We start from the raw sequence: 18646 nt of genomic DNA on the forward strand, positions 1-18646 counted from the left end.
TATAAATTCAAAAAACTACAAATGATAAATAAATACACAAAGAATGTGTGTCCATGTGTGTGTGCTAAGTCACTTCAGTCATATCCAACTTTTTGCAACCATGAGGACTGTAGCCTGCCATGCTCCTCTGTCCATGGGATTCCCCAGGCAAGAAAACTGGAGTGGGCTGCCATGCCCTCCTCCAGGGGATCTTCCAGACCCAGGGATCAAATTCACATCTCCTATGTCTCCTGCATGGACAGGCAGCTTCTTTAGCACTAGCACCACCTGGGAACCCCTTCTGATCATGTACAGCAAGACTTAAAAAACATATATATCCTTGGGCCCAGAAATTTCCACAGAATAAACTATTTCTAAATACACGCACAAAACTGAAAATATTCAAAAGTAGGGGGCTGTCTGAATAAAGTATATCTTCAAAATATACTAGAAGAAAGCTATAGAAACCTCTTTACATAAAAATTATTAGTAACTTAGAAACAAAAACAAGAATATTGCCAATATTTTGAAAAAAGTAGATAATGAAGCAGACTAGAACCCAATGTTGTAAAGAAAAAGATTTTTATGTGCAAAAATAAACTGAATGGAAGTACAAAATGAAAAGTTAAAAATCTGCAGGAGGGGGAGGCTGGAAATATTTATTTCAGGTTTTCCTCACACCAGAATAAATAAGTATTTTTATAACTAAAAATGATTTTAAGATTTATGTTAATTCTTATAGAATTAGAAGATAAAGTAAAAATTTATCTTCTTGCTTAATACTACTAATACCTCATTTAATATCAGCATCATGTATTTATTCTTTAAAATATGACAACTGGGCTAAGAAAATGTATACTAGTTACATCTGAGGTCATCAACATGGCAGAACATCATCTTAATCAGCATCTAAAATGAATACTCAAAAAGCTTTTAAATACCTGATCCATTTTATTGACTGCAACTACGAGTTGGGTCACTCCAAGAGAACGAACCAAGAGTCCATGCTCTCGTGTTTGTCCCCCAGTCTCAAATCCAGCTTCAAACTCTCCCCTGCTGGCATCTACAACTAAAACAGCTACATCTGCCTAAAAAAAAAAAAAAAAAAATCTAAGCTAGAAACAATGTCACAGCATTTTAATTCAAAGGATAGACTACTGAAGTTATCCTGTAGGTCAGATTCTAAAGGAAGACTGTAACTTGACACCAAACACAAGCAAATCAAAGGAGTCACACAGATGGATTAAAATTTTAAATAGAAGAAAGTACTAGCTTGTGATCAAAAAAATAATGTCATAAAGAACAAAACCTTCCCATGTTTGATTACCTAACAATTATGATAACTAGGCAAAAGAAGAAAAACATAAAATTAAAACCTACGTAAATAGGGACAAATAATTGTGTTGTGAACTCTCCATATTTTCTAATAATCATCTATTATAGAAGAAATCAATGTTCCATATATCTAATGCTATTTTCATTGTTTTAATTATTTAAAGTTACTGTCTTTGAATTTTTTTTCAGTATCCTTATTAAGAATCATGTACATCTACAAACTACAATTGTTTTCTAATCCCATTAAGACCACAGGGGGAAAACTCCCAAGGTTCCCTATTTCTGCATAAATAAGCTCTTTAAAAAGATACAGGACTCGAATACAAATATAAATGTAACAAAAAGGCTTATGTTGAAATATTCACTCCAATTTATTAATAAATGAAATATAAAGCTATGCCTTATCAAGCCCCTACCATTATTTTTACTAAAGAAAGTCGTGGCTTTTACACATTTGCTACTTTGTAATAAATTAGAATTCTAAGGTTTTATCAAGTACCAATAAATAGACAATGAAAAATATAGTATTTCTCATATTTTTTAAAAAGCTAGAACTTTAGTATTTTAAGTTATAATCCTAGAATTATAACCTCAGCATCAGGAAATTTATTTACATTCACTGTACTTTGGTTAAGGAAATATCTGGTACCTGGGCTGCTCCTGTAATCATATTTGGAATGAAATCCTTATGGCCTGGAGCATCCATTAATGTAATAACTTTGGTTTTGGTCTCAAACTTTGTCATACCAACATCCATTGTTACCCCCCTTAAAGAAAACATAAAATGGTTAGAACAACTATAGAAATAATCAAGTTTTAGAGATTAAGTTATTTAATAATATAGGAAAAATAACAGTCTAAATTCTTAAGTAATACTGAGAATTCTATTATACAGTCTGTTATTCTGAATAATTAGGCTATCTGGAATTTCTGCTGGTATGGCTTCAAAACAAGGTTGTGGACATAACAAGAACTTAATCAAAATGATTGGTGTTTCCCTTCTTTTTTTTTAGTAAGAAGCAGCATAAATTGTGAAGGAAGAAAGAAATATAGAGACATCTCTGAAGTGGGAAACAAATACTACACAGGAGAAAAGATAAAAATGAAGAATGAGGTACTATCAAGAAGACCTTTTCCTTATTTTCTTACATTTATGTTTCATTAATTATAGAAATAAACTTGTGAAACTTTCATTTGCAAGGCTGGTCAGCATGGTACACACATATCAAACGAGACATAACAAAGGAGATGCACAATTTCTTAAAAATTGAGAGAGACAGAGCAGAGGTTTTGCATCCCATGTAATCTTCTTAGAGTCCAACACAGTACTCTTCTTGAGTGAGTGAGTGAAGTCACTCAGTCGTGTCCGACTCTGTGACCCTGTGGACTGTAGCCTACCAAGCTCCTCTGTCCATGGGATTCTCCAGGCAAGAATACTGGAGTGGGTTGCCATTTCCTTCTCCAGGGGATCTTCCCGACCCAGGGATCGAACCCAGGTTTCCCGCAACGGAGGCAGACTCTTTAACCTCTGAGCCACCAGGGAAACCCAAAAACAAAGTACTCTTCTTAGCCACAAAAACAGAGTCAGACTATAAGAAAGTCCAGGAATGTCTACAAAAGTAGCAAGTTTTTCTAAACTTTAGGAGTTTAAAAAGTGAAGTCAAGTGGGCAATAAATTAGGTAATTATTCATCCTGGTTTGCCCTGAAAATTCCACAATAAGGAATGAGCACTCTTTTACTACCAGTATCCCAACAATTATGCTGGTAAATTACATGTTCATCTTAGCAGTAAGGTAACTGTGGGTCTCCTTAGTCACATTATTCTAGTTTAATCTGAAACCATGGGCCATTTAAGCTTGTAAAAATGATACTTAATTCTCTTTAATAATCCCCAAATAATTATCTGAGAATATGATGAACCAAGACTGAGCCTAAGCTCCTCCTTGGATCACTTTGACCACACGCTTTAGACCTATCTTTACTCTGCATGTGTAACCAAAAGAATGTGAAAATGTCACTCAGGCTACTAATTTCTGTTCAACACACAAGCAGAAAGAGGATTTACAAGCATTTAACATGGTGGGATATGCAATTCACTGCATTTTCAAAACGTTACTAAGGAATATAGTGGTAAGGTAAAACTCCCATTATGTATATGGAAGCTTCTATGATCTACAGGAGGAAGGAATGTTCTAAATATTGTAGCATGCTGAGCAACAGAGAACTACCAGTAGCAAAAGTATAACAGCCAACCAGCAGGTTGATTATTTAAATACATTAAAATTATTAATTATTCTAAGAAAGAGAAAAATTATTACCTCACTTGTCTGCTCAACTCACATATGAAATAAATTAAAACAAGCCACTTCTCACTTAAACGATAAAATTCTCAATCTCTCTACCCACTTGATAGATGGTATAAAGAAAACTAAAAAGCTATAGATATACTTCAATAATCTACTTGATGTGCTGACAGGTAAATATTATTTAGTCTCCTAATGCAGATATCATACAAAATTCCACTGTTTTCCAATATTCATTTTCCAAAAATCTGTAACTGTCCAACTATTTTTTCTAAGTTGGAAAACAAGCTTGTGATACTGCAAGAATAAAGAAGACACAAGAAAAAACAAAACAAAATTCAAAGCACTATGATGTAAAATTCTACTTATCAAAAGAGGTAAGGAATATTGTGACCAACTTTATTGAAAATTATCTTATATATTATAATGTAGATTACCCAATACTCCAAGAAAATAAACACACATTTTTAATACTCTCTAATCATATTCAAAATGAAGACATCACAGGACACAGAGTAATTTCTTAGTTGATTTACGACTTTCAGAAGGCTGTAGAGTATTAATTTGAGATGGCAGGTATAATTGCCATTTCACTTAATTATAAGGTATCCTCTTTCTTTCCAGACAAAGGTGCCATTGGGTCCCCCATTCTTAACAGTTCTAACATGGAATATATTACCACTCTAAAAAGACCTCAAAAGAAATACTTTGATCAGAGGAATATGAGTGGCTATATTCTCCTAGAATCTTCCCAAAGTTAGCATTGAACACAGTTATACATTCAGGAGTAATCCACTAGATTAGATTTGTATAGCAGGAGATAGGTTTAACTAATTGTTTGTTGACTGTGTCTCATAAAAACATAGTAAGAAAGTATAAAGACGAATTAAATCTTGCAAGTGAATTTACTAGTCATTTTGATTTTAGACAGAAGATAGTATACTACAAAAAGTTACTTTTCCTTTATAAACTGATATTGTAATAACTCTACATATATATAAAGAATATATATACATATAACACTATATATACTAATTTTAAGTTAAGAGTCTTTCTCATAATGTTAATTCAAAATCAAGACAATTTGACATATACTCAGGGAACTGACAAGCAAAACTTCTCCCACAGAATAATTAACTATGAGATTTTACTGCCTTTTGCTATGTGTATGTATTTTTCTTTCAATTTTTTAAATAAATATAATTTTAAACTATTTCCATAGAATTTAAAGAAGTAAAACACTGTATGTAGACTACAACCAAAACTACAATAAAAATATTTCCCTGATAACTGAGTTTTCTAAAAATAGTATCTAAAAATTTCATGATTTGTTTCATCCATACTCAAAGCATATTACACAATTATTTAAAGAGTATATACAATTTCAGAATGAAAATTTTATATATAATGACTACCTTTCCCTTTCTTCGCCAGTCTCATCCAAGACCCATGCATATGCAAACGAAGCTTTGCCAGCCTTTTTAGACTCTTGTTCATACTTATGCATAGTTCTTTTGTTTACGTCACCCAGAAGATAAAGCAAATGTCCCATCAGAGTACTTTTCCCAGCATCAACATGACCTAAAGAAAATTGATTCAAGTTTTAATACTAGGTACATTTTCCAGATGTTGTTCACATTGAGGCATAGCATGAATTTGTAATTCAACAGTTTAGAGCAATAGACACCAATTTTTATCAAATAATAGTTTGCCAAGTAATGGAGAAAAAAGAGCATATCTCTTTAGAGGGGAGAAAGTTTCCTTGATTTCTGGAAATCAAAATGATCAACAAGAGATGCCATTTTCCAATATTCACAAAATGAAAAGGCCACAACCAAGTCTAATGACCTCTTTGGCAACTTGGCATTATTTCACCCCAAGTGACCTTGACAACTCAACATTATGGTTCAATGCCCTCTTGCTTCATGTCTATTCACACCTACACAGAAACTCAGAGTGGAGCGTATTCCCATGCTGCCACTAGACAATTACTGGGTTTGAGCAGCTGACTGACAATCCAGAGGAACAAAAGGCATTACCAATGACCACTAGGTTGAGGAGCTGCTTTCCTCCTTGCCGCTTCTCCAGTTCCGCTTTGATATCTATTTGTTGCCTCAGCTTGCTAGACTTTTTCACTGGTGTTGGTGTTGAACTCTGCTCTTCTGATGCTTGAATGGTGTGGGATGGAAGAGCTGATTTAGAAGCACTCTCAAGTACATCAGAAGAAACAAGGTTGGTATCTTCACTAGAATGTCCTTTTTGAGGTGTGTGGAAACTATGACCATTTTCTTCAGCAGTTACTCTACAGAAGGCAGAGACAGGAATAAAGAATATTTAAACCAAGGCTGGCGACCACCCTTGAAGAGCTGCTGCTTTCCCAGAGGTGCTAGGATATTCCTTGGGAGTGCTGGCAGAGAATCTAAGTAGTGAAGTCACATGCCAACATAGAGAATAATCCAAGATCAAGCCCCGAGCCTTTGGAGTGGTAGCACTGATTCCAAGACCTAGACTACCAGAGAAATAACCCTAAGGAGTATCAAATAGTGAGAGCTCACAAAAAGGAAACCACTTGAATACAACACCTGGCATCACCCAACCACCAGTAGCACCTTGAAACCACTCCCCCTAAGATCAGGAACAAGACAAGGGTGTCTACTTTTGCCACTATTATTCAACATAGTTCTGGAAGTCCTAGCTACAGCAATCAGAGAAGAAAAAGAAATAAAAGGAATCCAGATTGAAAAAGAAGTAAAGCTTTCACTGTTTGCAGATGACATGATACTGTACATGGAAAACCCTAAAGATAGTATCAGAAAATTACTAGAGCTAATCAGTGAATTTAGCAAAGTTGCAGGATACAAAATCAATACACAGAAATCCCTTGTATTTCTATATATTAACAATGAAAACTCAGAAAGAGAAATTAAGGAATCAATCCCATTCATCACTGCAACAAAAAGAATTAAATATCCAGGAATAAACTTACCTAAGGAGACAAAAGAACTGTACACAGAAAATTATAAGACACTGATGAAAGAAATCAAAGATCACGTAAACAGATGGAGAGATATTCCATGTTTCTGGATAGGAAGAATCAATATTGTGAAAATGTCTATACTACGAAAAGCAATCTACAGATTCAATGTGATCCCTATAAATTACCAATGGCATTTTTCACAGAACTAGAACTAAAAATTTCACAATTCATATAGAAATACCAAAGACCCCAAACTGCCAAAACAGTCTTGAGAAAGAAGAATGGAGCTGGAGGAATCAACTTTCCTGACTTCAGATTATAATACAAAGCTACAGTCATCAAGACAGCATGGTACTGGCACAAAAACAGAAATATTGACCAATGAAACAAGATAGAAAGCACAGAAATAAACCCAGGCACCTATGGATACCTTATTTTTGACAAAGGAGAAAAAATATTAAATGGGGCAAAGACAGCCTCTTCAATAAATGGTGCTGGGAAAACTGGAGAGCAACATGTAAAAGAATGAAATTAGAACACTTCCTAACACCATACACAAAGATTTAAACTCAAAATGGATTAAAGACCTAAATGTAAGACCAGAAACTATAAAACTCTTAGAGAAAAACATAGGCAGAACATTCGATGACACAAATCAAATTAAGATCCTCTATGACCCACGTCCTAGAGTAACGGAAATAAAAGTAAACAAGTGGGACATGATTAAACTTAGAAGCTTTTGCGCAGCAAAGGAAACTATAAGCAAGGTGAAAAGACAACCCTCAGAATGGGAGAAAATTAATAGCAAATGAAACAACTGACAAAGGATTCATTTCAAAAATATACAAGCACCTCATACAACTCAATGACAGAAAAACAAACCACCCAATCAAAAAGTGGGGAAAAGACCTAAACAGACATTTCTCCAAAGAAGACATACAGATGGCTAACAAACACATGAAAAGATGCTCAACATCACTCATTATTAGAAAAATGTAAATCAAAACCACAATGAGATATCACCTCACACTGGTCAGAATGGCCACCATCAAAAAGTCTACAAACAATAAATGCTGGGGAGGGTGTGGAGAAAAGGGACTGCTCTTGCACTATTGGGAATGTAAACTGATACGCCACTATGGAAGATGGTATGGAGATTCCTTAAAAAGCTAGAAATAAAACCTCCATATGACCCAGCAATCCCACTCCTAGGCATATACCCTGAGGAAACCAGGGTTGAAAAAGATACACGTATCCCACTGTTCATTGTAGCACTATTTACAATAGTTAGAAGATGGAAGCAATCTAGATGTCTACTGACAGATGAATGGATAAAGAAGTTGTGGTACACAATGTAATATTACTCAGCCATAAAAAAGGAACACATTTCAGTCAGTTCTGATGAGGTGGATGAACCTAGAACCTGTTATACAGAGTGAAGTGAGTCAGAAAGAAAGATAAATATCATATTCTAATGCACATATATGGAATCTAGAAAAATGGTACTCAAGAATTTATTTATAGGGCAGCAATGGAGAAGCAGACATAGAGAACAGACTTATGGACATGGAGAGAGAGGAGCAGAGGGTGAGATGTATATAAATAGTTAACATGGAAACTTACATTAACATATGTGAAATAGAGAGCCAACGGGTATTTGCTGTATGGCTCTGGAAACTCAAACAGGGGCTGTTTCAACCTAGAGAGGTAGGATGGGGAGGGAGATGGGAGGGAGGTTCAAAAGCGAGGGGATATATATATATGTATACCTATGACTGACTCATGTTGAGGTATGACAGAAAACAACAAAATTCTGTAAAGCAATTATCCTTCAATAAAAAAATCAAAAAAAAGAATATTTAAACCAATTTGACTGACATCCTATAATGTCAGAAGGGCAGAGACATCTCTTTACATTCTTACATCTGCAGACCAAAAAATGATCTCTGCTAAGTGGCTCTTTCATGCATTGGAGAAGGAAATGGCAACCCACTCCAGTGTTCTTGCCTGGAGAATCCCAAGGACGGGGGAGCCTGGTGGGCTGCCATCTATGGGGTTGCACAGAGTCAGACACAACTGAAGCGACTTAGCAGCAGCAGCAGCTAAGTGGCTAGAGTCTGTTAAGGTGGAAATGATAAGCAGTTAGACCCAAACCACACAAATACAGACTTAGAAGATTCCAGGAGAAAAACAGACTACTAAAAACTAAGATAAGAAGAAAATATCCCATAAAGTAACTGAAATTCAATGTCTAAGCCCATAGCTTAGCCATACAGTCCTATCAAAACAGGTGGCATAAAGGAGATATTTTGTAAAAATTGGTACCAAATGTGTTCCAACAGATAAATTCATACTAAAAAAAAAAAAAAAAATTGCTTATCAGTTTTTAATCCCTAACTCATTCCTCCAACAGCACAGAGACTTACAATCTTTTTTTGCTCAAACACTGTCCTTAAAGGAAGTATCTCTAAATGTCAACATTTTTATTACTTTTGGCAAAGGAGTTTTAATTCATTAATTCAATAAATACTTGATTCACTAAAAATTGTAACATACACTAGTCACTGATACTGAGAAGAAAAGATATAGAAATGAGAAAGTTTTATCAATTGATCCCAAAAGTTAAAAATCTAGTGAGGAACTCAGATATATAAAATAGAAATAAGACCATCTGGCTTATTTCGTCCTTGACAATGACAGTGCCTTCAAAAGTAAACACTGATCTTACTTAGTTCCTCATTAGCTCTTTGACTGTGCTCCACGGAAATCACACCAGTGGTATCCTGTGGATAGCTATGAAAGATGTAATGTAATCAAACAGACTATGATGTGCCTTACCTTTCCTTCAATGACACAAATAAACAGACTTAGCACAAAGAACAGGTTAAATTGCAAGTTATTAGAATGGACTTCCCTGGTGGCTCAGACAGTAAAGCGTCTGTCTACAATGTGGGAGACCTGGGTTTGATCCCAGGGTTGGGAAGATCCCTTGGAGAAGGAAATGGCAATCCACTCCAGTACTATCGCCTGGAAAAATCCCATGGACAGAGCAGCCTGGTAGGCTACAATCCATGGGATCGCAAAGAGTCAGACTGAAACCAATTATACCCATCTTAACGTGGAGGTGGCAGAAAAGAATTACATATAGAAAGAAGTTTACAAACATCACTTAAGGATTGTAGTGTGATGGAGATGTGTACGAACAGTAAATCTCTTTTCTTCCTGCCCAGAGTAACAAAAACAGATTTCACTGTTCTCTCTCTTGGTATTTTTTAAATGCTCAACACTGATTCTCATCCCACACCTCAGGAAAGAATCACATTAGCTGTATTTTCAACTTTATTAAAAGCCTCTTATCCACTCCTGTTTTATTTTGCTTTAGCAAATCTCCACTAACCAACTTGAGCACTCACTGCTTAGACAGATCGGCTTCATCTCAAACTACAGGGATAAAATTAAAGTATGTGGAAACTGTTCCCACTCTTAAAATTTGAGTCCAACAAACCAAGCTAAGTAAATCAAATTTAAACTGAAATTTTCAAACATTTATTTGAATGTCCAGAATTAGTTGTCAAAAACAAAAACATGACTACTCTGTATTTAGAGGAGTAAAGGAAAAAAACAAACCCTACAAATTACAAAGTATTCAACCAGAATAACTAGTCATAGACTCTGGTTCTGATCAGACCTGAGAAAAAATCACAATCTCTGGCTTCAAATCTTTCTGTTTTTAGTGAGGCTTTTCTTCAAAGGAAAACTCATGGTAACTCCAACACAGAAAACAGACAAAAGCAGAACAGCTATGACTGACACAGTGGGCTGAAGGCTGAAGCTGGGCTCATCCACAAATTAGGCAGCCCTATTCAGCATAGGAAGAGCATCACAGAACACGGTCTGTCTTGATTATTTCATTTACAGATCAGTACATGAAAGATTTGCTTTTCTCTAACTTTCACAACATTCTCTTTAAGTAAATTTTAGGAAAACTGCATTTTAATTCACTAACCAGTGCAGTGTTAGAGGAAAGGGCCAAAGTAGTTAGAAAAGCATTCTAGGTAAGTCCGTACTTAATAAAAACTTCTGTATATTATAAAGTAAAAGTTAATGTATTAAGGTTCTGAAATATCTCTTAAGATGAGGTAAAGTAACTATTACGAGTTCAGAGCTATAATTACTGACAGAAAGAAAGTATGGGGTAAGTTTGTGAATATTTTTTCAGGTGCTTTATCATATGATTGTGTAATCATATCTATAAAATGACTGGTCTGCTTTTTTAAACCATCTTTCCAAAACTGGGAATATTTCCACATGTATTGAGAGGCTTCATGTTTCTTTGTGAGTTCTTTAAATGATACTAGAAAGTTAATAATTTAGATTGAAGAGGTTAACCACAGTTATTTGTTCTCTATGCAACGTTCTAATGATTTTTACTCACTGCTTTTTCGAGAGAGGTATTTACTATCTTTACTAACAGTGAAGAGAAAGTTTGCTCTTTCACTTTATTCTAAGAAATGCATTACCCTTTTTTTTAACAAGCAGTCACTGGGAATCACATTATATAGAAACCTATGATGCTGAAATCTTGACTCAAAAATGTTTAATTATATTTCTCTGTGCCTTCTTGAGACTAAATGAAAACAGCCTAAGTATTACCCTTATTATAAATTTCCCCCAAATCCTATAAAAGTATTTGATGTAAATATAGCTTGGTCCTTGAGCAATATTTATGCATTTCTGAGTATTTCCCATCTGTACCTGTAACCTTTCTCATTCTGATGACTTCTCCTACAGAGCCACATCAAAATACTGGCTCACAGGTCTCCTTTTTACTATCCCAGGTGTTTTTTTTTTTTTTTTTAATCTTTAAACAAACAACTATTCTATGAAAAGAAAATAATGATTAACATTAATGATCCCTGTCCTCATGAGGCATACAGTCTTATAAATTCTGAAAAGCTTGCATTATACGTGTAAAGCATAAAGGTAGTAGTCTAAGAATTACTACCTGAATTAAGAATTTTTTCTTGATCATTAATTACTATAGTAATAATTTCAATTAATAATTTAACAATAATTTTAATTAATTATTGAGTATTACTGTTATAAATACTCACAAACATAACTATGTATTTACTTCTAATATACAGTACCCCATGGGCTGTAATATATAGACAAATATACATAGACAAGTCTAGAATCAAGCCCATTTTCTCATTCTCTTTTCTTTGTACTAGGCTCAGTTGCATGTTGCTTTCTAAGCCTCTAAAACCTTTTGCATAAGATTTTAAAATCCTTAGAACAAGGAACTGCATATTCTATTTATTTTTTCCTTGCTCAATGGAAAATATTCCATAATAGTATTAAATGGCACTCAAGACAGGAGAATAAAAAGGTATTTATGATTTTGACAACCCAAGCCTAATTCAGAGAGAAAAGACATACACTAAGCTTTTTGCTACTGAATCAGGATGCAGAATTATTTTAATGGGCTCAAGTTATTCAAACGAAAAACTAACTTTTTCATTCATCCATTCATTCAACTAACACAGACGGAATGCCTACTATGTCCTAGATATGGATTCTTTCCCTCACTAAATTTGAAATCTAATGAATAAATCTGGCTTCTATAAAATAAAAAAGAAAAATAAATAAAATGAACGAAATAATCATTAACATTCGTCCCAACACTCATGGATATTTCTATTAATTTACATAAAGAAATGTTGTAAAGGAGAAAAAAATGGCTGCTGAGTTTGTATTTCCTGAAATTGAAAAAAATATATAGTTTATATTTGATAAATATTTCTTGTCTAACTGGTAGACAAAATATATATAATTAAAGTTATGATTCTGCTGTTATGTCTCAAGCAACCCACTTTACTCATCTATAGAAACTCTTGAGAAAATTCTAAAGATTGTGAAAAGAAAGAATAAATGAGTAATACCTAAGTATGACTTATTATCCTTTCTCATTAGATACCTGTGAGTCTAGAAATGCTTTATTTTATATTTTGCCTTTGTTATACCGATCCATGTTATTCAGTATCAAAGTCTAAAAGAGTTTAAAGATAATAGTAAAAAATTTAATTAATGATTGCATGATTCACCAGCTACATTTAATTCCCAAACACTGCTTGTTTATGCCATCTAGTGGCATAAGGATGCCCTACCTCATAGTGCTGCTGCTGCTAAGTCACTTCAGTCGTGTCCGACTCTGTGAGACCCCATAGATGGCAGCCCACCAGGCTCCCCCGTCCCTGGGATTCTCCAGGCAAGAACACTGGAGTGGGTTGCCATTTCCTTCTCCAATGCATGAAAGTGAAAAGCGAAAGTGAAGTCGCTCAGTTGTGTCTGACCCTCAGTGACCCCATGGATTGCGGCCTTCCAGGCTCCTCCGTTCATGGGATTTTCCAGGCAAGAGTACTGGAGTGGGGTGCCATTGCCTTCTCCTCACAGTGCTAGATTTCACAAAATCATAGGCTTTTTACATTAAAGTAGCTATAGTTAATTTGTATGAGGAAATTGACAATGAGGTAGATTAACATACATAGATAAGTTCAGAATCAAGCCTAATTTCTCATCCCCTTTTCTTTGCATTATACCATAGTGAGGACCTATTGTACTTCAATGATTATATTATACAAAATTGAAATAGATTCTTACAGTCTAACAAGGAGACAATACTAATTTCAAAAAAAAGAGGAAGGGTTAAAAACCTTACCTGGGCACTTCAAATCCCATAGTTTGCTTCCTTCCAGATACAGTCATCTTAGTAACTTTTGGCACAATTTCAGATTCACTTTGAGATGACTGGGAATCTACTGATTTTCCTAATTAAAGAGTAAAATATAAAAAGCTCATTAATTCAAGTTGATTCCTAGAAACATTTATTATATATTAAATACAATTATGACAATTTTCACAGAATCATATCTTTAAACATATTTTCTCTAAAAAAATTCAGTGAAATATTAAAATGCTGAAAGAAATTCTTCTGTCATCCTGTTCTGGGAAATCCCCTCTTGTCAGGACTCCTCTATGCTTAACCCTCCACCAAATCTCTTCCTAATTTTGAACTGACTCTTAAGTTTCAATATTAAGAGGTCACAAGGTGGTTTCTGCACTGAGCTTCGTTCTGACATTATACCTAGAGCCTCTCTCTCTCTCTCTCTCCTACCACGCCCTTTCACACTACTAAAATTGTTCAGTCAGTTAGCAGATGGTTAAACTATTTTTAATCATGATACCTACAAACTGATGAGCAAGTTGAGAGCCTGCTGAATTGTACTAGACACTGCATATATTTTACTTGGTCATAACACTAGACTTAGTAAGATACTTGATTTGTTGTTCAATCACTCAGTCGTGTCCGACTCTTTGCGACCCCATGGACTGCAGCAGGCAAGCACAGATACTTGATATCTATATAGAATATGGGGGAAGAGGTCAAAATTGAAAAATTAAGAACATGAAGGAAGATAAAATTATGAGCTAGGTCAAAATAAGACTTTTATGCATCTGAACCTTTAAATATATATATATTTAATTCATGGAATTCTTTAGAATGAACTTTTATTATTTTCAGTAAGAGTACCATCAGGATTTTGTCCACATAAAACTATGGAAACTGCACTGCTGCACTGGTAAGTGTATATATAGAAATTATGTTTAAAAATTACAAACGGTAAATTAATGTATATAATTCATTCAAAACATTTGTTATCTGCCTACTGTATGCCAAGCATTATACTGGAAATATAATGTTGAACAAAAGCAGACATAATCCTTGTACTGAGAAAGCTTATGGTCTAGTGGAGAAAATGTACTAACTGATCACAAAAATATAAGTAAAATTAAAACTGTCACTAGTGTTATAATCCATATATGATTTGGTGACAAGGCACATGAAAACAAGAGTTAAGATGCAAAAAAAATATGAATAGGAATAAACGACAAAGAAGAGCATTTCAAACAGAGAGAGCAGCTTATATATAAAGGCCCTACTGCAGGAGGCAACGTGACCTTCAGAGAGTGAAAGTAGAGGGGAGAGGGAGCAGAGTTAAATGAAGCTGAAGGAGGCGGCGATGATCAGGCAATGCAGGACCTCTAAGTCAGAGCAAAGATCCCAATGTTCGTTCTAACACAACTGGAAGCCCAGAAAATGATGTAAAAATGTGAGGGGGGAGGGAAATAGAGGAAAAGATAAAATAAATGGTCACTCTCAAAGAAGAAGTCTGGGTGGAGTACAGATTTGTGACTCATCAGCACATAATTAGTTGCTGAAGGCACTGAAATAAGTGAGATCACACAGTAGAGAATACCAAGGAAGAAAACAAGTGGTCTGAGGACAAAGCCTTGGAAGAAATGCAACCCTTAATCACTGAAACAGAGGACAGTAAGAAAGAGGACAAGGTCTACAAAAAGGTGACAGAGGAAGGCTAGGGGAGAATGGTGCCCAAAGCTAAGGGGATTTGGCATTACCAGAGTCTGAAGCTGCTGTTCAATCAAGTGAGACGAATGAAAACATTCACTAGTGACGCGAGCCCTTTAGATAAAGGTCATTCGTAGAGTTAGCAAGAATCATTTGAGAGACATGAGGAGAGGAAATGTTAGAATGGGTTAAAAAGAAAATGAAGGTGAGAAAACAGAAGTAGCTGCAAGTGCATGTCCACTATCTCTCACGCATGATTACAAAGTCCAAAAGCTCTTAAAAAACCGTTTTGTTTTTTTTTTTTAACTCATTTGGAAGTAAAACCTTACCTGGACTGAAAGCTTTCTGCAGCCCTTACTTACTCCACTTAAAGGGAAAAGCCACACATTCCAGTGCAGAAATAACAATGTGATGATCATAGGGTGCTGCCCCAAATCCCATCGGGCCATCACACCACAGGTGTTAATGCTTTCTGAAATCCAAAAACTTCTGATTTCTCAGTCAAATCTGGTCCCAAGGGCTTAGATAAGCAATTGTGTAGATATATGGACCAATGACTCTTAAAAAAAATCTGACTGGAAACAGGAGGAATGTGGTAGAATGGTAGCAAAAATGTTATATGGGATGATCTGATGGAGAAAGTAAAACTGAGAAGGGCTGGTTCAAAGTATCAGGAAGAAAAAAGATCATGTCAGGTGTTTTAGAATTTCTGACAATGCAGAAAGGGATGGGACATAAAGCACAGGTAGAAACTCAACTAAAATAGGAGAAAAGCACTTTTACTACAATAGAAACCAAGGTGGTATGTTGAGAAGCTAGAAGATGAAAACTCCTAATAGTTCCTATTTTCTCCATAACATAGCAAGTAGTTATCTGGTGAGACTGAGGGTGACTGAGAAAAGTTAAAAGACTAGTGAAGCAAATAAGGCTTTCAATAATTTTTGCACAAAGAATGAGTTGAACACACATCAAAATAGGGGAACTGTTGGACAGTACTGAGATTTACAGTATTTAAAATTGAGATTTGCCCATTTAAGATTTGCAATAATGAATGTGCAGTGGAATCAATCTGCCTGTTCATATGACTTTTTCTAGCAATGTTCAGTCATTCAGGAAGAGGCACAGAGAAGATACCGACTGCTAGGTTTCTACTCAACATATGAAAAACGGGCAAAGAAAAAAAGGTGGTTGAAGGTAATGGCAACAAAAAGGGGGAGTTATTGAAATTATAAATCACGAACTCTAAACTGGATTAAACAAAATGATAAAGGAAGAGTGCTGATGCACTGAAAGTTGGGGTCCAAAGGTCAAGAAAAGTTCATGATGTAAGAAATACAACGAAGTGGTTGTGGTCAGAATGGAACAAGTGATTTCATGATTTGAGGGGAGAGGAAGCTGAAGGGAGGGAATTCATCAGTGAATTTCTCATGAAAGGTGAAGGTCACTGGAAATGAGCTGGTCAAGGAAGTGCCAAGTTCAGAGCACTGGACTTGTTTTCCCACGTAGATGCACAAAGAGCTCAGAGCATAAAAGAAAACTGCAAATCAGCTGCCAAAGTCTTAGTGATCAAGGAACAGTAACTATGACGTTGTTCAGGAGATGACAGCAGTGAAGACGAACAAAAGGCTGGTTAAGGGCAAGAGACAGAAGCTTCAAGGAGCCAGGATTTAAGGGGGGAAAGAGAGAGTGAAGGAATATGGTTGGAAATGGCAGAAAAGAAAGAAAGTTTACTTTCTAGACCTTGGAGTTTGAGAGGATATACATGAACTAAGCAAGGAAGTGGAAAACACACTAGGAACACAGGTTGAGAATTCTGGAGGGGTTTGATTTCCATGATAAAAGCAGTTTCAGAATTCTAGGGGTGAGTGAATGAAAAGGGAGGAAACTGAGAGCATGATGATGATGATGATGATGGGGGAGGAGGGGGAGGGGATGGGGGAGGGGTGTGTGTAGGCAGGGAGAACACCTGACTGATAAAGAGGCACGGCAGATTTCGGACTCTGTCAACACAGAGGAAAAGACTCAGGAAACATAAAAATTCTCACTCCAAGTAAGACAAGGTTAAGTCCCACTTCTGCCTTTTTTTCCCCCGATTATAAAATACTTATTAAGGTATACTTTAGGGAATATAGTGAATATAAAACTTAAGATAATTAAAACTAATTTTAATACCTTCTATTTTGTCTGTAAAAAAAATCCCTTGACTCACTTATACATTTATTACATTGAAATACTTTGATGGTGACTTTTATAAAAATTAGTTGCATCATAAAATGAAATAAAAGGTCTTTAAGCATTAAAAAAAGTGACAATATGAACTCATACTATTTCTGGATGTGCTTAGTCACTCAGTTCAGTTCAGTCACACAGTCGTGTCCGACTCTCTGCGACCCCATAAATCGCAGCACGCCAGGCCTCTCTGTCCATCACCAACTCCCGGAGTTCACTCAGACTCATGTCCATTGAGTCATGTCCAACTCTTTACGACCACATGGACTGTAGCCTGCCAGACTCTTCTATCCACAGGGATTCTCCAGGTAAGAATACTGGAGTGGGTTTCCATGCCTTCCTCCAGGGGATCTTCCCAACCCAGGAATCACCCCAGGTCTCCTGCATTGCAAACAGATTCTTTACCATCTGAGCTACCAGGGCTATTTCTGGGAATGCAGTAAATATTTTTCATTTCTGGCAATTTCTATCTACAGGATATCAAACCTCAAACAAAAGATGCAGTATTTCAAAACTTTGGTTATGTAAATGAAAGTCTTATTTAGGAAAAAAAAAAAAAACCCATGAATCTGAATATCAACCACTAAAGCAATGGTTCATAAACCTTTTTATTTCGGCCAGATACCCCTTTGAAAAAGCTAATGAGAATAATGGGACGCTTTTGACAGTACACAGCACACAAAATTCTGCATGCTATTTCAGCGGGTTCAGTAATTCCAACCCTAGACCTCTCCCCAAGAGAGAACCTTGCTTCAGCCTATTTTGGAAATACGCTAATTCAATTTGATGTTATCCATAATCAATAAAAGCATATGCTCAATACATTTTCTATTAAGCTGTTATTAACAGCAGTGTAATGTGGTTCCATTTATCCAACCACATTACACAGTTCCCTTCATAACTAGCATCAAGCTGATGACAAGTAAAATCTGACACAGGTCAGAAATGAACTAATAACTAAAATAACCAGTCATGGATCAATAAGAGATACATATATCCATCACATATAAATATAAAATGTTTACTGTATTCCCTCATCTTCCCCAACCAACTAGAAATTCATTTTCTGTATAACCACCTCAAGAAATTGAGCATTACATTTTCAAGAAGTGCTAAAATAATGGCAGCATGGAATGAGTCCTGGATGGAAAAAAAGGAGCTTGGATTCTGTACTGCTCTGCCACGAATTAAGTGTTGTCTACCTTACAGCTTAAACAGTTTAATTTCACCAGCTTCAGTTTTCCCATCTACACAATGAAGTAAATTAAAAGGTTTCTAGTTCTGTGAATGCATCTATCATTCCCGAACCATTAAGATATCCCTTAAATCAAACAGCTCCTTAGGAGGTAAAGAAAAATGTACCACTCCAAAGAAAAATAATCAATGTTCTC

General features: G+C 35.5%; 1 protein-coding gene across 2 annotated transcripts in view; it reads right to left on the reverse strand.

The window, feature by feature from the left end:
* Positions 1-18646, reverse strand: part of HBS1L (HBS1 like translational GTPase) — an 87438-nt gene that overhangs the window by 18821 nt on the left and 49971 nt on the right. The window contains exons 5-9 of one of the 2 annotated variants that reach the window (XM_040239275.1): positions 13317-13425; positions 5658-5920; positions 5034-5199; positions 1964-2081; positions 921-1067 (exon numbers count right to left, since the gene is read on the reverse strand). In XM_040239275.1, coding sequence (XP_040095209.1) covers positions 921-1067; positions 1964-2081; positions 5034-5199; positions 5658-5920; positions 13317-13425 — 803 coding nt within the window. The remainder of the gene's footprint in view (positions 1-920; positions 1068-1963; positions 2082-5033; positions 5200-5657; positions 5921-13316; positions 13426-18646) is intronic. The other variant, XM_040239276.1, reaches the window with a different exon arrangement.

The sequence above is a fragment of the Oryx dammah genome, unplaced genomic scaffold, assembly GCF_014754425.2.
Source record: "Oryx dammah isolate SB20612 unplaced genomic scaffold, SCBI_Odam_1.1 HiC_scaffold_4, whole genome shotgun sequence".
In the NCBI taxonomy this organism is placed as follows: Eukaryota; Metazoa; Chordata; class Mammalia; order Artiodactyla; family Bovidae; genus Oryx; species Oryx dammah.